This window comes from Alligator mississippiensis, chromosome 13 (genome assembly GCF_030867095.1).
Source record: "Alligator mississippiensis isolate rAllMis1 chromosome 13, rAllMis1, whole genome shotgun sequence".
NCBI classification, from domain to species: domain Eukaryota; kingdom Metazoa; phylum Chordata; order Crocodylia; family Alligatoridae; genus Alligator; species Alligator mississippiensis.
In genome coordinates this window covers 4,524,279-4,547,193 of record NC_081836.1, presented here as the reverse complement: position 1 = coordinate 4,547,193, position 22,915 = coordinate 4,524,279, and the positions used below count along the sequence as shown (strand labels likewise).

General features: G+C 49.0%; 1 protein-coding gene across 3 annotated transcripts in view; it reads right to left on the bottom strand.

Annotated features, from left to right (window-relative positions):
* The window catches only part of PAX7 (paired box 7), a 134,758-nt gene that overhangs the window by 40,554 nt on the left and 71,289 nt on the right, over positions 1-22,915 (bottom strand). For all 3 annotated transcript variants that reach the window (XM_059716313.1, XM_059716315.1, XM_059716314.1), the window contains exons 6-7: positions 17,601-17,766; positions 14,823-15,022 (exon numbers count right to left, since the gene is read on the bottom strand). In XM_059716313.1, coding sequence (XP_059572296.1) covers positions 14,823-15,022; positions 17,601-17,766 — 366 coding nt within the window. The remainder of the gene's footprint in view (positions 1-14,822; positions 15,023-17,600; positions 17,767-22,915) is intronic.

Sequence of the window (22,915 nt, the reverse complement as noted above, 5' to 3'; positions counted from 1 at the left end):
GCTCCAGCCTGGATGGGCAAAGTGCAGAACGGCAGACGACTCCTGGGGCAAATCTCTGCACCCGCCTGGAGCCCATCCTGTCCTTTCTCCTGGCAAGAGGCACCAGCTCCCCTCAGAGAGGCTGCCTGATGCTGCTGAGCCCCTGAAAGTGCCTTCAGAGCTGGGCAAGGCCCAGAGACCCCTTGTGCCGCCAGCTGCCTGGTCCCTATAGATGGATCCTGTGCTGAGCAAGGGCAGTCCTTGCTTTGTGGACGCCTGGATCTGGGGGGCAGAAGTGGGGTCCCGGTCCCTGCCCACCCTGTCCTGGACTGGGAATTGCTGCTACCTTCTCCTCCTTCCTATTTCCCCCTGCAGAAACCCCATCCCCATCGGTGGCAGGAACTGGGGAGCCTCATCTTGGCAGGCTCAGCTCCAGCCCAGCAGCAGCTCTCATTACAGGGCAGGGAAATGCCCTGTGCCACCCTCCCCGGGCTCTGTTTTGCTCTGCCCAGCTCCAGCCCCTTCCCGCTGGGCACAGCGTGGTAGCTGCATGCACACTTTTCCCAGCGTGGGGCAATTGCAGGTGGGTTTCCAGCCCCGGGCTGATCCCGGGAGAGCCCTGCCAGGCACGGGGCTGCCTTTGCAGCCACATCTAGCCTGGGCCCTGCTGTCTGCTGCTCCTCGGTGTGGATCAGTGCCGGCTGAGCCCTGGCAAACTCATCCCACTCAGCAGCATGGAAGGTGCGGGGGGAGATCTGCACCTTGGAGGGGCTTTTCTCTGTCTGGTAGTGAAAGGTGTTTGGGGGGGAGAGGAGATGAAGCCCCATTCAGGCCTTGTGCAGCCGGCTGCTGCCGCCTCTGCTGCTTGAAAGCAACTCGGCTTCTTACGGGAACGGAGAGCGGAGGTATTAAATAAAAAAAAAAAAAACCACCCGAGACACAGAGCGCGTCCTTATCGCAAGGAGACAGTTGTCGGGAATCGCTTTGACTGCCTCGTTGTGTCTCCGCGCTCTCCCCGCTGTCAAGCCGGCCTCGGGACATGGATCAAAGCAGCGGCGCCCAGCGCGCTCTGCAACTTCTGATCCCTTCTCCGAGCCGGAGCCGAAGCTGGTGCAGCACACAGCCCCGCACAGCCCCGCACCGCAGCCCATGCTGGAGGGGGGCATCGCCCTGGCGGTGGTGCCTCCCTGAGCAAGCCTAGTGGGCGAAGGGGCTCCCTTCCTCGCAGGCACTGGTTTCCTGGTGGAGATCGGAGCCACACTCAGGCTCTCAAGCCCTTCGTCCAGTGCCCCGTGAAGCTGGGTGAGCTCCAAGGAGCTGCTGCATCCTCCTACCCTTTTTCGTTTCCCTGCAGGAGCGCCCCCCGGATCTGCCTCTCGCTGCTTAGCCGGATCCGATCCCCGTCTCCGCTGCCCTTTCCCTGTGTGGTTTGTGATTCCTTAGTCTCTGCGGCTAAGTTTCCCCTTCTTCTCCGTGCCGGATAGGCTTAAGGCCTGACTGGGGCTTATCAAGGCAGCTAAGAGCTTCCACACGTTTTGATCCATTTCCTTGTTGCCCACCCCAGCTCCTGCTAGGGTTTTTGATCCATTGATGTCTGGCATGCCTGTGTGGAGGAAGAGCAGGGATGGGGCCCTGGTGCATGCGTGCTGCTTGCTGCAGGGCTTTCTGCTACCTAGGAAGATACCGCCCAGCCCTTTGCCTGCCCTCCTCTAGGCCAAGCTGCCCAGGTTATGCTCAGAAAGTTGGACCACTTCTCCTCCTTGCCCTCTGTGCCCTACAGATACTGGCACAGCCTCCCTTTTAACATGGGAAGAGCTACGCCGCATGTCCAGCCTCTGCAGGCCCTGCTCCAATGCTCAGATGGCTAACCCAGCCAGGCCCTCCAAACCACCCAACATGCCAACCATTTCTAACATTCAAAAACCTGATGCCACACACATCCACCCCTGCCCAGCTTGTGCAGCTCTATGCCACCCAGGATACCCAAATGTGGCTGTGTCCCATGAGGAGGGGCATCACAACCGCTGGAGCAGCGGGGCTGGAGGGGTACGTCTATGGCCATCATCATGAGAGGCCACCAAGTGCCAGGGGTATTTATGTGACCCTCATTACAACTTGCAATCATTAACATACTAATTGTCGCAACAAATCCGTGACATACGGCAGGGCAACCCCTGCTTGTAAGCAGGGCGGAGAGGGGTGCAGAGTCGAGCAGACCCATGTCCTGTATCAGGGTCTCAGTGCCCTGCTGTCACTAACCTGTCCTTCCTCTCCTTACCCGTACCTTGAGGCTCTGTGGAAAGGGCTCAGGTCGCCCACTGTTAAAAGACACTTGATAAGGCAAAGGAGATTTGGGGTTTGGAGGGGAAAACGACTCACTGCCCTCACCTACCGCCTACCGCCCTCACCCTGGGGCTCAACCCTGCTGCCCTCTCCCTCCTAAGGCACGCACACCTGTTCGTAAGCACTTGGCATCAGGGCCTCGTTGTACAAGAGGAGGTGGGTTGGGGATACGACTAGGTCCCCTTGGAAGGGCACCACTAGTGGGGTCTTTTCAAAGGGACTGCTGCCTTTCACAGCCTGAACACACACGAGGGAATAGATATAGTCTATTTATCTTATTGCTCTTTCCCTTTTAGCTTCCCTGCATCTTGGATGCCTCATTCCAGGGCTGCCTTTCTCTGTTGCGGTCTCTTTGATTCGTTTCCCATCTCGGCACCAGCTCCCAAGTCCCTGGGTTATTGCAGCTTTCCAAAGCACGCTGCAAAGCGCTCGCCTCTGAATTCCAAAGGTCGCTCAGAAAATGCCTGTCACCAGTCTGGCTTCTGTATTAATTGCTAATCTCTCATTTTCTCTTCCTCTATCTGCCCTGCCTGCCTTGTCTCGAGTTCCCTTATTAATCATTCTTTATGATTACATTTGAATTCTCCAAGTCCGTGTCTCCCAGCCAAGTCAGGGGCTCAATCATTCTTAACCACCCCAGTGCTGAGAAGAGACAAAACCCAGAGGAGACCGACTTTGAATAAGTCAGCTTACATGGGGGAAAAGAGAAAAAAACCACCACAGTTCTTGCCTAGATTTCAGCGTGGATTATAGACCATACACACGCCATGCTAGCTGTAGTTGCAGGATCATGCATCTCTTCCCTTGATTTCCTATCACAAATGGACATCTCCTAAAACACAAGTATATGGGGGATGATTTAAATGCATTAGGCCATTGATGAATATCTGGGTAAGCCACAGCTCTGCATATTAAGTTACAGGCTCTCTATTTTTTGCTCAGTTAGGGGCACAGGAGGTGTGTGTCCGAGACCTGCTCCTTTTTTCCCCTATCTATTCCTGCTTTCTGTCTTTACCTCCTTCCTTCCCAGTCCTCATTTGTCTCTTTTTTTCTCTTGTTCCTCTTTTTCCTTGGTCTTTTTCATTTTGCATTCGTTTGGTATGTGGGCTTACATGTAACACTGCATCCTGGGACCGATTCTGTGCCTATTCAAGTCAATGGAAAAGCTTCCACTGACTTCAGTGGTTCAGACTCTGGCCCTCTTTTCTCTGAAACAGTGCCCCTAATACCTGTATGTCCCAAGATCATCTTCACTAATGCACCCATGGCTTATTCTCATTTACCGTAAGGCATTCAGGTCTCTCCATGTTTCCAGCACGGTAGAAATGGGACTTAGGACACATACATATGAATGTACATGTTTGTTATCCAGATAATGTTTAAAGTATAGCCTGCATAATTTGCAATGTATTCCAGAATTATCCAAACTGCCTATGGGATTTAGGCACCAAGGTCTCATTGGTTTCTGATTCATTTCCAATCAGAATTAGGTAGCAAAGATAGCTATTGAAATCTCAGCTGTAGTTTCATACCTATATTTTCTTGTGATAGGAGGTATGGAGCCAGATCTTGCATATGCTGTTGCCTGCATTTGTTCATGTGCTGTAACTTTACTTATGTGTGCAAATTTTAGCAGGACTGGGGGATGCCATTAGTGCAAGGCACATACATTGTTTGGAAAGATGTAATAGCACCAAAAGGACCTATGGGGAGTATAAATGCTTTCACTGTATGGGAAAGATTGAAAGAAAACCGGCAGTGGGCTGTAGCAGTGTCTCGGCCCCCGCCACGTGTGAATTCCTCTCTCCCCCCGCCACTTCTTTTGCCCCTAGAAACCAAGTCATTAGAAATCAGGCAAATAAATACATGTCTATTTTCACATGAGAAAAATGTTCCATTCTCCCTTTTTCCTGTTGCCTGCAGCCGAGGCGTCTAATTGACAAGAGCAGATGGCTTTGTTTGGTAAAAAACTTTAGTGGAAAAAAAAATACCAGCGTGCCAGGGCCATGTAGGTTAAAAGTTTACAGAGACAGAGCTGTATTTGATACCAAGCAAGGGCAAACACCAACGGGATCTCAGTAAAGCCCGTCTCTCCGAGAAGGAAAATAGGAGCTTCCATCCCCCTCCCGCTGTCCAAAAAAAAAAGAAAAAGGATGTTGATTTTATCACCCGCTCACACTCCTGCTCCAAAAAGTGCAAGGTCTTGATGGGACTTGCACATGCTGGGAAAATGCAGCTCGGCCTCCGAAATGAAAGAAAAAAAAAAGAGGGCCTTTTCACGGGTCTGGTGGACGGTGCCAGGTGTGTTATGACCAGTGCATCGGAGTAACCTCGGCTACTCCGGGAGAGAAATGATCCCCCAGAGACGCAGGAGATAAATGCCAGGCATAACAGCAGCGTAGGGGGTCTCCAGAGTGGATTCGAAGCTGGGTAATGGATTGGAGGGATGGAGGGGAGGGGGCTGCAAGGGCAGTGCAGCTCCAAGGGGGTAGAAAAGAGAGCTGAAGGGAAGGGTAGCACGGGAAAGGGTGAGATTAGCACGTGGCGTGGAAGAACAGAACGGGAAAGACGGCGTGAAGAAAGGGAACGAGACGAGAGACGTGGAAAAGGGATCTTAAGGGAATCAGGAGAAAAACAGGGAAGAAGAGGCGGTGTGGGATAGCACCGACGAGCATCAGAGGCGAAAGAATATTAAAAGAACATGTTTCTACACTAAGATAAGCCTGAGAAATGAATCCTTATCCGTCCAAAACCAACCCTTTAACATGCGAGCGAGAGAAGGGTCTCCTTTCAGGGAAACGGGAAATCCTTAATGCTTCCTCCCTCAGCAACTGTAATGCCAGGATGTTCCCAATCTGCTTTGAGGGATGGAAAGATTAAGAATAATAAAAAAATTGCAATAAAATATGTGTGAACGAGGGGGTAATTGTGGACAAATGCAGCATTCAAATTCATTTTTCAGCTCTTTTACACACCATTTCAATCTTATTTTCTGCTTGTTAATGAGATCTTGTTGGTTGGGGTGGGCAAGGCTGCCCAGTATCGCTTGGGTAATTGCACATAATTTTCTCTCTACTAGTGATTTGCATCAGATTTTTTTTTTCTAATTCTTTGCTATTTAAACCCCCCTCTCCCCCCCCTCCAAATCTCGCACCCTCCCCTCCGCCCCCCCCCCCCCGTCTTCCCCTCCCCTCCCCCGGCCCAGCAAGACTCATTTTAAATGCTTATTATAGGCACAGTGTCTCCGACAAAAAGAGAAAAGGAACCAGACGGAAAGGATCCGTGTCAGTGAACGAGCGAGCGAGCGCTGTCTCTCTGGCGCTAGACCCTGCGCGGCTCCCCCGCCTTGCCAGCCAGCGTCTCACCTCTCCCAAATGCCAGGCTTCCCAGGAGGGGGCTCGGCCAGCTACACCCATCCTTGGCTGCATCGGCACGGGTCCAGCTGGGCTGCAGGTGGTCAATGATCGGACCTGACCCTCTGCCATTGAAGTCAAGAGAAGTTTTTGCTGCGGGCTGAAATGGGAGGGGACACAGGCAGCAATGGGCAAGGGGCGGTAGGGCAGAAACATCCGGCAAGTGGGATGAAGCATCAAGTAGAACAATTTTGGAAGAGCTCCAAGGAGAGGTGTGTATTTGGGCTGAGGAACGCATCACTTGATCAACTAACTGGGCGTCTGTGCCGTTGACAAATGATACCCAAGGAAAGCCACCAGCTTGCCTGAGGTTCTCTTTCACTCTGCATCCGTTGTCCCATGTTCCTTTGCATTTTCAGCCTGCGATGAGAGAGAGGACCCTAGCACGAGGCGGCTCGCGGGAGGCCCCTTTACAAGATGAAAAGCAACACAAAAGGAAATTCAAGTGGCCGCGCCGCCTGGCATGATCTGCAAGGGTCACCTTGAGGCACTGACTTATTCAAAATAAGTCGGATGCTCGAAAGGAAGGAGCGGAAGAAGTCCGGATGAGGGCAGGCATGACCGGACTGCTCGCTTTTTGGAAGGGCAAGATGCAGTGGGTGGGCTCCCATGTAACACCATAAGGAAAAGGTGGCAAGAATGGAAATAATGAAACCGGAAATCCCCGACCTTGGGTCCCTAGCCATTAAGCCACCTTTCGCTGCGTTGTAAGGGTGAATTTGGCTCATGGAGTTAAAGCCGGCCCAAATCTGGAGAGAATAAAAGCAACACATGGGAGGTGGTGTGTCCTGATGCTCCTGATATTTCTTGGGCTTGACTTGATCATGGGGTGACACTGTGGGCTTGCAGGATGTTTTAATGGGCTCAGAAATAGCAGGTAGGGCAGGCACCATTTCATGACGGCACAGTGTAAATGCTCCAACTATAAATCATCAAATGCCTTATATTCCTCACCTTAGCTATTCAGATGCTATGGGGATGTTTATATAGCATCAAAGGCAGGTGGATGAGGACAGCAAATGCTCCCCTACCTTGCAGCCTCAACAGCTAGCAAACCATCCCGGTTAGCGTTCATAGCACGCGCTCAGTGGAGCTGCAACGAATGCATAGGCATTTGCAATAAGTGAAGAATCCCTTACGTTGTAATTGCTGCTTCTGCCACAAAAGAGCCCAAAGTGCTACACTACAAGGACTTCAACCATCACTGAATGGCAGCGACGTGTTGTGTAGGGGCCCGGCGATGACAATGTGGTGGGGGTTTTAGTACAATATCCAACTGAAGCTACTAAGGCACTTAAACAGATGGACACTAATTACCTGAGCTGAAGTTCAGGCAGAACACAAGGTCAAAGCCCTTTGAAAAGCACCACGGAAATCTTCCGTGATCACAATGGGTTGGAGACTCAGATTTATGTCTTGCCTGGAAGGCAGCAGCCCTGCCATCCCTTCCTCTGCTTTGGATACAAGGAAAAGGGAACGTACTTCCCTACTTACTTAGAGCTCCGTCAACCAGGCATGGATCGGTGCAATTGTAATGAACTGTCTCTTTTCATAGGTAGATTCAACACTGTCCATTTTGGTGCTCTAACAGTAGTATCGATAACAGCTAAGGGTGTGTGTCCTCGTTTACCTGGACTTTGAATTTTGGAACAGAAGATGTTGAGTTTGATCTTCTAACTTTGCTCACAGCTTAAAGTTTGGTGGGGCTAAAATGTGCTGCACAATAGAGGACCCAGTTCCTTGATTTGTTATCAATAGACATGGTCAACATGCCAGAATTTTATTGCATTGAAAAAATGACCTTTTCAAAAGAAAAAAATAAAATAAAAAGCTAGTGAAAATTTGGGGGAGTTTCCCCCTAAAGGTTCTTTTTCTTCTAAGAAATCAAAAGCAAAGAAAAAGTGGCCTTATCTTGGGTTTTGGTCGGTTTGGGTCTGTTGCTGAGGTTTATGGGTTTTCATTTTTTTCTCCCACTGTCCTATTTTTTCAGGAAGTCAGAAAAAAAAAGGACACACTTAAAAGGAGGGGGAAAGGAGGTGACAAAGGAGAAAGGAAAATTCACAAAAACAGGTTTCCGTGAAAATTTTCAACCAAATGGGAAATCATTTCTTTTACAAGACAGAAGTTGATTTGAAAATGTTGGTAGTTGATACAGGAAACCTTTCCCACCTCTTTTTCAGCCAGCCCCTGCTCCGGTGTTTGAGAACTGGCAAGGTGGTGAGCCCAGCTGTCGGGGGCTGACGCCCAATTTCTCCAGGAGCGGGTTTTTTCACTTGATCTTAATCTCTCTCTAGGTCTGACTCTCCTCCTCTTCTCCACCTTGCTGGGTTTTGCTCAGGCATTGGATTACCATTTCAATCTGCCCAGCAAAGGAAGCCAAAAATCACAGACCTAGCCCAACAGAATCACCGACAGCTGCAGTTAGAAGTGCAACTTCTGGAAACGGATGGGCACCTACTTTGTAAAGATTTAGATCTCCGGTCCTGAGTTTTTCCTAGCTGATGGAGGAGTGCGGTAGCCACCGAGCCTCCTCTGACAGATGTGCGACGATGACTCATCTGTTTGCAGCTGGCTAGCTCAGGATGTTAAGTTTCTTGTCCAGACGGTCTTTAGAGCAAGACCATTAGCCGCCCTTCTCATGTAAAGGCTCTCGTGGCATGAAACCATCACAAATAAGTTCTCCAGTTACCGTTAGCTCTGGCAGGGAGGGTCAGGATGGGGTATGGCTTAGGGCCTGGGTTATGATGCTCGGGAGTGCCCTGTTTATTCAGGACAACTGAGAGCCATGTTTGTATGTGGATTGTCACGTGCAAAACGAGGTCTGAGGTCTCAATCCAGTCTCCGTCTACGGGACATGTTTGTAAAGTGGCGACAGGGAAAAAGGGGAGCCCCTAACAGGTTGAGGGTCTGCTTATGAGAAGTTCAGGATGGAAATAGCAGGAGATGCTCCAAGAGAGCTGTGATTAGGAGCTTGTGGGGGCTGAACACCAAGGGATGCCGTAGGTGAGGACAGCACAGCAGTCCTCCTCTGGATGGCCCAAAGTTGGCATTGCAGGGATGCTCTACTAGGAGCACTGAGGTGTGCTGGCACCTGTGTAGGCCCCCAGGACTGGGATAGCAGGGATTTGCTGCAGGCGAGGACTCCTAAGACCAGAACTGGTCTGGCAAAAGGCCTTGCAATGCATCAGGACCATGAGAGGGCAGGATCGGGATAGCATGGGGTGCTATGATGGAGTATTAGGATATTTTAGAGAGAGTGCAGCCCTTCAGTAGTCGTGGTGTCGTTCCCGTGCTTCCAAAAGCATTGAAACGCAGCATGTAAAGAAAAAATAAACACAAAGAGCTACCATTTCCCACGCAGGCCCAGGCAAGACTCTCAGCAGATTCTGCTCCTGCTGTCTGAGGGGGATCAAGCCTGCAGAGGCCAAACCTAATCCCCCTTCTCTTTTGTGAGAATGGAAATACCATGCCCCTCCTCTAGAATTTCAGCTGCCAGCACCAGCCCCGTCTGCTGGGCTCTGGCTGGGACACCCAATCCAGGGGTAACTGGATAGTGCGCCACGTAGCAGCAAATGCGGAGAGCTCTTGATGTACTTCAGGGTCCAGTCCCCCTCCCTAAACAGCCAAGAAATCTCCCTCCTGCTGCTGCCCAGGGATGAAACCAGATAAATCACCCTCACTTTTAACCTCTACATTTTTTTTCAGTCTTCTAAGCGCCTCTTTGATTTGGATATTTACTCCCATGGACAAGGGCCAGACAGCAAAGCTAGACAGACAGACGGATGAGATAGGATGGTTTTATCTGTAGAGGTGTATTTGCATGGCTATGTTACCTGTAAGTTATGCAGAGCATCTCCAGGCACCAACCCAAGCATCCCCAAGTACCAACCCAGAGCATCCCTGAGCACCAAACTAGAGCATCCCTGAGCACCAACCCAGAGCATCCCCAAGCACCAACCCAGAACATCCCCAAGTACCAATCCAGAGCATCCCTCAGCACCAACCCAGAGCATCCCCGAGCACCAACCCAGAACATCCCCAAGTACCAATCCAGAGCATCCCTGAGCACCAAACTAAAGCATCCCTGAGCACCAACCCAGAACATCCCCAAGCACCAACCCAGAGCATCCCCAAGCACCAACCCAGAGCATCCCCGAGCACCAACCCAGAGCATCCCCGAGTACCAACCCAGAGCATCCCCAAGCACCAACCCAGAGCATCCCCGAGCACCAACCCAGAGCATCCCCAAGTACTAACCCAGAGCATCCCTGGGCACCAACCCAGAGCATCCCTGAGCACCAACCCAGATCATCCCCAAGCACCAACCCGAGCATCCCCAGGCACCAACCCAGAGCATCCCCAAGTACTAACCCAGAGCATCCCCAAGCACCAACCCAGAGCATCCCCAAGTACTAACCCAGAGCATCCCTGGGCACCAACCCAGAGCATCCCTGAGCACCAACCCAGATCATCCCCAAGCACCAACCCGAGCATCCCCAGGCACCAACCCAGAGCATCCCCAAGTACTAACCCAGAGCATCCCCAAGCACCAACCCAGAGCATCCCCAAGTACTAACCCAGAGCATCCCTGGGCACCAACCCAGAGCATCCCTGAGCACCAACCCAGATCATCCCCAAGCACCAACCCGAGCATCCCCAGGCACCAACCCAGAGCATCCCCGAGCGCCAACCCAGAGCATCCCCGAGCACCAACCCAGAGCATCCCCAAGTACTAACCCAGAGCATCCCCGGGCACCAACCCAGAGCATCCCCAAGCACCAACCCGAGCATCCCCAGGCACGAACCCAGAGCATCCCTGAGCACCAACCCAGAGCATCTCTGGTCACCAACCTGGAGCATCCCCAAATACCAACCCAGAGCATCCCTGGGCACCAACCCAGAGCATCCCCAGGCACCAACTTGGAGCATCCCCGCGTACCCAAAATAGGCACCAACCCAAGCTTCCTCCCACTCCCTCCCATGATGTTTGTTCCATATGAGACAGCTATTTTAAGAAGGCATCAAAGCAATTTTATTCATGTTACTGGGACTATTTCTTGTATTTCTCCTTCTGTGAAGCCAGAAGCCTTAGTTAAGTCTCGAATCTACCTGTCCAGGGCTCTGAAGAACAAGGAGAAGCAGAACTGGGGGGAGTGGGCGGCTGGACCTCATGATCTGTAAGGTCCCTTCCAGCCCCTGACATCTATGAACCTATGAACCTAAAACAGCTTTGGCATTACAAAATAAGGATGAGTTTATGAGCAGATATCTTAAGAAGCAGCTGCTGGGTCTCATTGGCAGGGTGGGAAATGGCAATCACCCTGGCAGCATAAGTGGGTGCCCTCCTGGTAGCATAAATGTCCCTTTATTCAGATTTGCAAGATCTTGGACCCTACTGTCTTCTGTATCCCAAAGCTTTTATCGTTTCAGGGCCCCATTTTGGCCACTGGGCTTGGGGGTAGGGTCATTTGGGTGAACACTGGAAGAACTGATTCTTTGGTGGGTTACATCCATGCTTGAATCTCCTGGAAGGGCTAGGATTCATCAGGGAGGTCTCGTCTAGTAGTGAGCGCACACGGCATTCACAGGCACAACCCGAGCTGCCTGGAAATCGCACGGCAAACTTTTTTACCAAATGCTTGTGCAGCTTATATCGCCACCACATATATCCCTATGATAAATCAGAGAGGCACGCGCTCGACTGCATTCATTTACCATGTACCCTGCACCATCTAACCTGCTCGCTGCCTGCTGCTCGCAGGGGTCTGCCCACGCCTCGGCCCTGTGGACAAATACAGTCACTTGCTATTTTTTTTTTTTAATTCACATTTCAGAGAAATGCTTCCTCATTCCCCTCACAAAAGTATAATGACAGAGGCAATATTCAGCCCGCACTGGTAAAAAGCAGCAAGCTAGAAAGAGGAGATTTAGAAGAGCTGCCCCTTTCCACTGCGACTCGGACAGAGCGTGAGCTCGCAGACCTTGTCCTCATGGCGTTATTCTGACCAGGAAAACATATTTCAGGCATTTTAACAGATTTTTGGGAAATTTCTAAAATGAAAACTTTTTTGGTTAAATAAAATGGTCTGTTTTTGAAATGGGAAACTTCCTTTCTCCCCCTCTCTTTATTTCTTCCCCCAAACTGGAAAAATTAAAAAAAAAGCCTTTTTATTATAGTTCTTTCTTTTCTCTTGTCTCCTCTGCCCTCCGCTGTTTGTTTTTTTCAGTAGCAAAGGGAGAAAAATAAAAAGAAAAGCAGGGGTGAGAAAATTGGGAAAAAAGAGACATATTTTTCAACCTAATATTTTAAATGGAAGGTCAGATAAATGAAAAATAGTCTGTTTTGGAGCCCTGTGGCAGTCAAAACTACTTTGAAACATTTGAAAATTTTTCATGCAAAAGTATTCATCATTTTTGATTAGCTCTAAACTGTAGGTCTTTCTAAAATACAGGAGTTAAGATACTTCTTGGGCCCAACGAGTCAGCTCCATGATGCTAAAACGGTCTGGTTTTATAAGAGAAAGGATATGAAGAGCGAGAGGGACATGGGGAGAGGTGTCCAAAGTACTCGGAGTACTGGGCATGTGTCATAATTGAGCCATTCCCAAATGTCGCTGACACTGAGATAGGACTTCAACATGAAAAACACTAGGTAAGAGCTGGGTATTGATGTCCACGACTTTTTAAAAAAACTTTTGGAAAAGAGCTCTCCCCACCCCAGGCCCCAGAAGAAATCAAATGGAAATACAAGATGTTACAGTGTGACGGGGAGTAAAAATTTTACTAGCATGTCTTTGGGATGACCTGCTCTCAACTCGCCCATGACGGCGTCTTCATTTGTGAGTGATGCAGCGATTCTTAAATCAGGTTAATGAACTGATATGTGTACATGACCTCCCGCCATTATCCATCCTCTATATGCCGAAGCACAGAGGGTCCGCTATGCAGACTTTATGGATGCATCTCTTGATCTACCGTCATCTGAGATGGGTCTTCAGCTGGTGCAAATTGTCCTGCTTCATTGAAATCAGTGATAACTTATGGCAGTGGGCGCCACAGGTTACTTAGAGCTGGGCCACGTAGAGAAACTCAAGTGTGGGAAGGGACTCCTCTATAATCGTAGAGGAGTGGGGCTGGAAGGGACCTCGGAGGTCATCTAGCCCAACCCCTGCTTGGGGCCGGATCATCCCAATCCAAACCATCCCATACAAATCCATTGTCTACCCTCTCAACGAAACCACAGTCAACCCAGGGGCAACACAATACATAGCACCCTAACCTGACACAGGTAAAGCAGGGGGACCACGACGGCCAACATCCTCCCATTTTCAAATTTCTCCATTATGGAAAATTCCGAAAAAAAATCATTTTAGGGTTGAAGGCAACATTTCCTTTGGATTTTGTTAAAATTCGCACGATGAGATACAATCTACAGGATAACGACCAATGGAAATGAACCATTCCATGGGCAAAAAACTCAAAATGTCTTGTTCCCAAACCATCAAAGCAGGACCTCTTCACACCATCAGTACCATTTACACCATTTATCACCATTTTTTCTCAACGTGGAATTTTAGCAAAATCGGTGTGCTTTTGCAAAGCATTTTGATTTCTCCCGATTCTGCATTTTCTCATGGCAAATGGCTTCCTTGATGGTTTTATGACTGGCTCTATTAATGATGTATTGAATACGAAGCATGGCCTTTTGAAGGCTTGCCCTCTCCATTTCACTGTCCATCCCCTTGTTTTTGCATACTTGCATATGGTTGTAATGTCCCTTCTTATTTCTCTGTCTCTAAACTATTCCAGTCTTTGCATTTCAAATGCCTACCTAAATTCTGCAAGCCGTTTCCCATGTTTCTGACCTTTCGTGCTTTTGAACGGTGCTGTTGAACACTCAGCCGCATGCCCCGTTTCACCGCACATGTAATTGTATTTCACTGGTGGGTGGAAGCATGGTGGGTGTAAAGCACTTTGGGATCCTCCTCTTACATGAGTCATTGCCGTAGCTATTAAACACATGGTAAATGTTGCATTGCATCTAAAAGTCAACCCAACTCTGTCCTCCAAGACAAGGAGAGAAGTAAATGTCCCAGCTGACGAGGATGAGGGGATGCTGGACTGACAGAAAATTACAGCTGATAATGCAGGTGTAGCAAGGGGAGACTGTGGGCCAAATTCCCAGCTGGTGTAAATCCTTATAACTCCATTGACGTCAGTGGAGCTCACCAACTGAGGATCTAGCCCTATGAATCTTTGATCCAACCCCCACCGTGACCAAATGCTGCCTGGTTTCTGCAGATCGGACGGTGGTCCAGCAGTGAGCAGTGACACGCTGTCCAGAGTCATTTGGCAGCCTGTGCCTGCATGCACCTCTCCCAAAAACATCCAGAAAAAGACCAGGACAGCTGCTTTTTTAGGGAGGCAGCTGAGTTGAATGGTTGGTGCACGGGACTGGACGCTAGGAGCCCTATGCTCTATTCTGAGCTCAGGGAGGGAGCTTGAAAGCAAGGCAAGGGGGGTTACATCAGGGTGCATTTGCCCTGGGAAATGTAAAACCCACGAGCTCTATTCTTTCCCTTGAATGTGTGGAATATATGTTTTCTCTTTCTCAAACCACCGACTCCTCTTATTCTGTCCCATGAGAGGGTTGCCAACAGACTCAACTGCATCAAGGTTACTTCCATGCAGAAAAAATACAAAACCCCATGCCCCAATATCTCTGAATTTGTACCCAAACTGGTATAGGGACTCCACAGATGGGCCCTCTTCTAACAAGCAACCCCCTTTGGCTTCAGCCAACCCTGAACTGGGAGGTTCAAGCCAATCTCTAGATATCTGGGAATCGACCGTGACATCTCCAGCGAGGATCTGGGCTTTGTGAAAGGGTGCAGACACACAGATTGCTACAGTGATGATCTCCGGATAGGTAGATCATAGAGGGACAGATTGACCAGCTGGTTGGTTTGAGCCCTCCCAGAAAGGGTGTGATAATGACTCTGATGCTGGATGGCAGGGGCATAAAGTGTGACCTCTCCAAGGGTCTGTTCCTGGCTCAGAGATGAAGAATGGAAGAAGGTCACATACCTGTGGAGAGAGGCCGTTGCTGACAGGGTTCATGTGGTTGGCAGGAGCCGCAGCATTCATGAAGCTGTCCGAGTAGCTGGAGAAGCTGTGTCGAGCCCCGTAGGCAGAACTGGTGTCAGCCGCAGCAGCAGCTGCAAGTCCTCCCTGGTGCATGGTGGACGGTGGCAGGGGCTGGGGTCTGTGCACGGTGCTGCCCCCATCTGCGAAGAAACCGCCCAGAGCTAAGTATTCCTGAGGGCTGGCATTTACATGACTGGTATCTTGTGACTTCATCCGGACCATTCAGTTTGGATTCAACAGAATTTAAACCAAGCCAAGAGGGGGCTTGTTCCTTCCGCTACCACTTCTAAGGCAGTGTCCTACCCACCAGACTCTCCAATTTGTGGGTCTGGACAGTCCCCTGGGAGGCAGCACCCCAGTTTCCATCCCAGCTTCATGTGAACAGTCATTTCTGCATCGTTTTTTGTAAAGTGGACCAGCATCAGGAGAGGTTGAGAGCATCCTGTGCCATGGGTTTTGGGCGAATGCTCTACCCCCATTGCTACTAGTTAAAAAGGGGCATCATCAATTGAGCCCATTATACTTTTTTCCATCCAAAAAGTATCCGGCAAATCTACTTTGAATTTTCAAACAGTTTTGGGATGACCATATCCACATTTTGCAGTGAACTGTTATTCTTTGAATGGTAGTGTTCAAGTGATGTGGTAACCGTGATAGCCCAGGAATTATGCAAGAAGCAAGAGAGGGTGATATCTTTTATTGGACCGACTGCATATTTGGGGATAGCGTTACAAGGGACTTGATGAGGAATGCCTTGCATTCAAAAGCTTGTCTAACATTATCTCAACTATGCAGTTGGTCCAATAAAAGTTATCGCCCTAAGACATCCTTGCCTTGCAATATTCTCTGACTCAAATTCTCCCACCTCTAGAGACAATGTCCATCTTTGTCTCACTGGGCACTGCGGCCACCCCACCAGCTGCAAAGAGGGTGAGAGTGAGGAGAATCGGGAGATGGCACTGACCTGAAAGGCCTTCCCATATAGTTTACTCTGTTCCTTAGTCTTCCTTTGTTTTCCCCAAGCGATGAGGGAAAGCAATCATCATGAGACAGTGAGGAATGGGTAACCTGGCCAGGATCATGCATGCACCTGCACTGGTGCATCTCAATCCTACCACTCTGGTCTTGGGACTGTCACAGCTCAACTAATATGCTGCAGCCTTGGCCGGTAGCATCTGCTGACGTGCCAGCATTGCTCTCCGCTGTGTCCATGCATTTCAGCTGTGACCCGAAACCCCTGCACTTCTGTCCTTAGCTCCCCTCTGACCTCTATCAATGAACCTCGCTCCTGACCTGAAGGGCCCGGGCGTATTCAGGCCTGGATCTTGCATGAACACGATCTGAAACCTTGTGTGTCAATTTTGCAGACAGTGCAAAGCACCCTACGGGGGTCTGATGTGAAACCAGTAATTCATTCCTGCCAGATCAGGAGCTAGGATCTGCCTCCTGACTTCAGGAGCTGTCTCTGCCTTGCGATACCAGCCTCTTTTCTGCCAGCTGGGTTGGCATAGGTGGGCAAATTTTTTTTTCCATTTGGACTTCTTTAGTCTCCCTGTTTCAGACATATCGTTGCCTCAAATTGCACTGGCCCTCACATTCTTCTCCCTCCCCAAATCTCTAATTTTTCTCCAACAACACTGCTTCAATACATGCAGCTTGATGGTGAAGGCAGAGGGAGAGCAGCCAAGTTTTCACATGTAAGGGGCAGTTCAGTTTATACAGAGATGTGCGGGGAATACCAAGCTGAGATATGGCCAGATGACTCGCTGACCCGAGGTCCCTACTGCATGTCTCTGCAGTTTCCCCCAGCAGAAGCTGTGGATGTCCTTGCAAGGGCCTGGTCCATCGGTGTCAACAAGAACCTTCCCATTGACTCCAATGGTTTTTGATTTAAGTCCTGTCCCTGAGGACATCCCCCAACGTGCCCCCTCTCAACAAACCCAGCTCTAATGGCAAACTCAAGGGCTGGTGCAAACCAGTTTGAAATGGAACCAGTATCTAAGAGGGCAGGTTGGCTGGGAGCTGCTGTTGAGTTGCCAAAGTCTGCTATGTGAGTCTTGCTGGTGTGTAAAGATGAACTGGTCTGCCTGCTTGCTTAAACCACATTGCAACCTACTTTCATGCCAGTGATTGCTGTTGTTGCAAAAATCTTTACACCGGTTGGAGCCAATCTCAATGGGCTTTTCTTAAGGATTTTTTAAATGGGGAAAATATAGCTGACATGTTTGCACATCCCCCTTCCTGGTTGCGTTTCACTCCCTGTGCTTTGAAGGTCGCTGCTTGACTCCACCTTCAACGATGCCCTGTTCTACTCTCCATTAAATGGAAGAGAAACAGTTATAGATTCATATATCCATAGACATCAGGGCTGGAAGGGACCTTGCAAGATCATCGGGTCCAGCCCCCTGCCCAAGGGGCAGGAAGTCAGCTGGGGTCCGATCACCCCAGCAAGATGAGCATTCAAGGGTTTCTTAAATTTATCCAGAGTAGGTGCTTGCACCATTTCTGGGTGGGGGGGGAGTCTATGCCAGACTCTGGAGTTACGGGACACCATGATGCAGGGGTAGGCACCATTGGAGTGGGGGCAGACCAGTTTGACCTGGTAGACCCTCAATAACTTGAACTCTGGATATCAGCCTCCTCCTCCATCCCTGGCCTCCCAACAGACGGTAAATTTGCACATAGCGGCCACTTCAACGGAGTTAAATTGATGCTCACCTTGGGAAATGGTGGTGGTCGGGTAGGTGGAGTCCGGCAGCTGGTAGGGTGGTAGAGTCGGCATCCCAGTTGGCGGAAAGCCCCCGGGCAACAGGTGATTAAAAGCTGCCAGCTGATTGGCTCCTGCCTGCTTGCGCCACCTGGCTCTTCGGTTACTGAACCACACCTGGGGCAAAGACAAGGTGAGTTACAGTGAGGTGCATCCCTCTGCAGATCAATGCCACCGATCAAAATTGAAGCGGGATGACCCACACAGGATGCCGGGAGGAATACGAAGAGAAAGAAGAGCACCCATTGCTTGGGCTAAGACATGGTTCAAACTCCTGCTCTGCCACAGCTTCCGTGCATGACCTGGGGGGAAGCAGTTATTCTCCCCGTGCCTCAGTTTCCCACTTTGCACAGGGGAGATCAGAGCCATGCCCTATCTCACGAGGATGAAGCAATCAAACAGATGTGCTGCTGCCCATCCTGCCTAGTTATTTGACAACTATGCGAATCATGCTGGAGGATTAAGTGCTGTAATAGCAACATGGCTGTGTCGTTCGAGAAGATAAATAGATAGATTATAGCATCGTGGCTTCTCCGTTAGACAAGCTAAATAGATAGCACTGGACCGGAGGGAATACACACATCTCCTTGCTTTTCTGTGCCGCAATGCTGTTTGTGGTCTATCTAGCACACAGTGTCTTTACAATAAACGCCACAGCCAGTGATAGCACCATGCTGCGGTCTGTCTAAACCACAGTGCCTTCGAATGAGCCTGTGCAAAACTGGGTTCTCGCTGCCCAGGTGAGAGGCTCGAGACAGATCCCCCAAATCCATATGTCTGCCCCAGTGGGTCTCATCACAGGCCATCTCCCTCTTGGACAATGGGAAGGGCAGCTTGAGCTGTCTCTAGGGTTTGCTTTATTTTATTCAATCAGAGAAGCTCTCAGGGCCCATCCCAGTTTGGGGTTGAGAAGTATGCGGATAAGCTTTCAAGCCAGATGAGAATGCAGCTGCCGGACTTTGTGAGGCCTAAAGGGCTAGAAAACATGATTAAATTTCACAGTGGCGAGAAAAAAAATGGAGCAAAAATCAAGAGTGAAAAGCAGTCGGGGCTGGGGGATGTGGAATTCCTCCAACTGCCCTTTCTAGTTGCTCAATGAGACAATGGCACGGGATCCCCCAATTCCAGCAAACCGAAGCAAACCGCTCCTTCCCGCAGGGAGTGACAACCGGGCACACTTCCCCCTCACTCAAGACCCAATCCAAACTCATTGACTTCACTTCCATGGGCTTCAGACCAAAAAATGTTACTCAGTCGGTACTTTTTGCTTCTGCAGCTGTGGATGTGTTTGAGTCACTTGGGCTGGGAGGGCTATGCATGCTTCTTCAGCTCTCTTTTAATGCATTGCACTGGACTGACTGGGTTGCAGGCAGGGGCATGTTGGCTTGGTGAGGTTGTGGTGACTGGGGAGAAGAAGTAGGCAAGGGAGAATTGCTGGGTGCAAGATGAAGCTTCACGTTCGATGCATCAAGTGAGGTTCTCTGGCCTGGGTTATGCATCAGTGCAGAGTGAGCACCGTCATCTCCATTTATGAAGCTATGAAGGGAACCGTGCAGCCCAGTGGCTTTTAATCAAGAGTCAATCAAGACAAAGGCCGGTTAATCAAGAGTCAATCAAGACAAAGGCCGAGGACATATTGTCAAAGTCCATGTCACCTACTCAGATGGATAACAGCCTCATTGCTGTTACCATTTAGTAGAGTTAGCTAGCTCATGTGATGTAGCATGGTTTGCATCCAACCCCTGCTAATGACATCTATGGGGGCTTCCTCTGTATGCGCTTCTAATGGCAACTGCAACAAAGATACTGGACCGGATCCTCTTCAGACTTATACCCCAGTTACACCAGTGCAAAGTCAGTGTGCAAAATGCCTCCAAAATAGAAATGTCTTGCACTTCTGGAGCATCTTTCAGCTGAGTACCTCAAAGCACTTTCCAAAGAATTAAGCTGCACAATTAGAGCTCAATGAGAAAGTGTCACCAATTATCCTGGGCTGGTTAATCCACTATAATTATTTTGGTGTAACTCTCTGTGTGGACGCTTGCTCTGGTATAAAAGTAGATTTTTTTTTCCAGTTTGGCTTAAGTCAAAGATGTAAGCTAAACCAAACTTGTACTTCTACACCCGAATAAGAAGGCTCCCCTGGGGAGTCATTGCAATATGTCTGTATGGTGTAAATTCACACCTTAGCTTATAGAAATACAGTACAGATGTATAGATAAATACTAAGTGACTTGACAAGTTTGAGACTGAGTCTAGGGTCAGGACACTGAACTAGGAGCCTTATAACTTGAGTCTTTTGTGTAGCTTCTCAATGGCTTTGGGTAAGTTTTTGCCTCTCCGTGCCTTTCTTCCTCCTTCCATCCTATGTCTGTTCTGCGTCATTAGAGTGCAAACTCTTCAGGGCATGGGTTGTCTTTGGCTGAAATAGTCCACCGCACAGTGATGCTGACCTCATTTTAGGTCTCTAGGCCTTTTGGCAATACAGATAACAATCTATATTCAGTCTCTTACCCAAAGAACTGAATGTCTCTTTCTTGTTGCAGAAAGTGCACGTACCAGTTGTGAACTGCTGGCGTGCATTTGATGTTTGAAAATATGCAACACATTTTCCCACAAATCTCATTAATCTGCGGCCTGTGCTGCTCTCAGCTCTGGTCACGTGTTTCCAGAAGCCGCGTGCTATTTTTTCTGCTTCTTGACCAAATGAGCATGAATCCTACACCGAAGGTTTTTGGTGGGGACTCTCACAGGCAGTCAAGTCAGTTTTAAACGTGCTTTCTGAGGCTATTTGAACCTGGAAGCTTATGATTCATTCTGAATGTGTCATACTAGTGAAGTGCAATCGCACAAATGTCCACGGAAAGCAGAAACAAATGGAGCATAAGGATAGGTGGGGTTCATTCATCGTGAAATGTAGGGAAAGCTGTCGTGCATCGGACTATCTAGTCCTGTAACAGTGTGCAACCAGCATCAGAGGAGGCGACCGGTCAGTGGGCTGTTGGCTGGATAATATTCCTGCAGTGTAAAGTCCTTCCTAACCCTGAATAGTTATGGATTAGCTTATGCCTTGCTTTAGCAGCCAGAAGTCAAAGTCAAGACTTTTCTAGTCAAAGTCCCTGTATATTACCATATTTCCTGACATATGACATGCCCCAAATAAAAGATGCACCTTGTTTTTGGAAGGCCGAATGAAGGAAATTCAGATCTTTCCTTGAGAGCCCCGGGAGAAAGCAAAGGGATTCACAGCCAGCAGCTAGAGAAGCCTGCCTGGAGCATATGCAGCTTTACTTTTGCTTTCACCTGGGAGGGACCTAAATGGTAGAAACTGCTGCTACCGTATTTTCTTGATTATAATGCAAGCCTCAATTTCCAGCAGCTGAATTTTGGAAAAAAGGTACATTGTATTATTATTGTCATTATTATTAGTGGCCATCCCTAAGCATTGTCAGCAACGTCAAAGAAAGAGCTGAGGGTCAAGTGTGCACCAGGGTCCATAACACTTCATACGCTCTTTGGGGCGGGGACAGTATTTTTGCTCTGTGTTGATATAGTGCCCAGCATCACGGGGTCCTGGTCCATGACTTGGGCTCCAGACACAATAGCACAAACTAATAAATAGTGATAATATTATGTTAACATTTGGCTTCCTGTTGGGTTATATTAAATGGATGCACCTGTCATTTTCTCCTGTTATGCTCCACACACACGTTCACACGTGTACACACAATACCTGTGGGCATTTGTGCTTATAGGGCACGTTTCCTTTAGCATCACTCGCTCCTTCTGCAAAAGGGTTGAAAACGGCCCAAGAAGATTGTGCATGGTCTGATTAACAGCGCTGAGCTACGGGGGCAGGAATGACCCTTCTCCATGCAAAGAAAAACACCAGATCTCCATCTTGAAGAGCTCTCGTTCAAATGATCCCGGTGGCAAGAAGAAGATGAAAAAGATTTGGGAGGGAAATCGTCTCTTGGTAAAAATGCAATCAAGTGATCACGAATCCCTAAGTCAGATGAGAAGGAGACTTTGAACTCCAAGGAAGCAAAAGCCGCCCCCTTGAATTCTGACACTTCCCTGAAGTTGGACAGGGTGGGAAAGTGCCTTTTATAACTGAGAGCCAGATGCTGGCAAATCCACTCTGGATTAGGAGTTTTAAGAGAAACATGTGCAGTGGGACGGGCTAAGACAGGACAGGTTTTTCCAGCAACCTACCCACCACGGCTCCTGTCCCCCCTTGGGTGATTTTGTCAGTCGGGCTGGCTAACGTGTGATCAGAATGCAATTTCAGAGAGATTTACATTGTATTATGTTACATCACGTGAGGTTCCTGTGCCCCCCACCACACATCTTGTAAGAAGTGCAAGGCAGTGTTGGCAAGTGAGGCCGAATTGGCTTACAACTGTGCAAACACTGCAAGGATTTGGGTTTCTGTTTCAAGACCCCCACTTAGACTTTGAAGGCCGTATACCCCTCATCCTGTCCTACTGAGATCAGGGACCGCTGTCCTCAAAGGTAGCAGGATTTGACCTCATCTCAACTCAGACCTACTTATATTTCTGCCCTGATAACTTCTTCTTCTTGCTGCTTCTTCCCATCTGTTCAATTTTTTTCGTGCTACACACTTAGCCAGAACAAGCTCCAGTCCCTGCCACCCTTCAAGACCCCCACCTCTTCTCCTTCGCAGCCTCATCTTCCTAGAGTCTCTTCCACTCTCTGCACATTGATCCTCAATCCCCACCACCATTGCCCTTTTGCAGAGTTTTCTCTTTCCTGACCTGGAGAAGTACCATCCTGGTACAGTATTGTGTCCAATGGAGAAAAATCTGACATGAAGTCAGTGGGAGTCTTTGCATTGCATTCAACTTTGGGTCGCATCCTTCACTGGTCTATAAAATGAGGATAGAAACACTCCCTTTCCCCAATCCTTTGTTTGATTTATTTAAATGACAAGGTATTTGGGATGGAAACTGTCTCTGACGGCGTTCCTGTATCAAGCCTAGCGCAAGATTTCAGTTACGATGGGAGCCTCCAGGCACTACGGCAAACCAAATAAATAATAAGTTCATAAGAAGCACACGTACACAGCAAAGAAGATTCACAATTGCACAACCACCTCCAGGGTTTCCTAACTGAGGCTGCTGGAAGGATACAAACAGGCCCCTTTCCCTTAAAAAGCGGTAGATTTAAAAAAAAAGGGGAAAAAAAAAGAAATACGCTGAAACCTTCCACAAAGGAGTTGATAGGATTTATCTTCCTTTGCAGA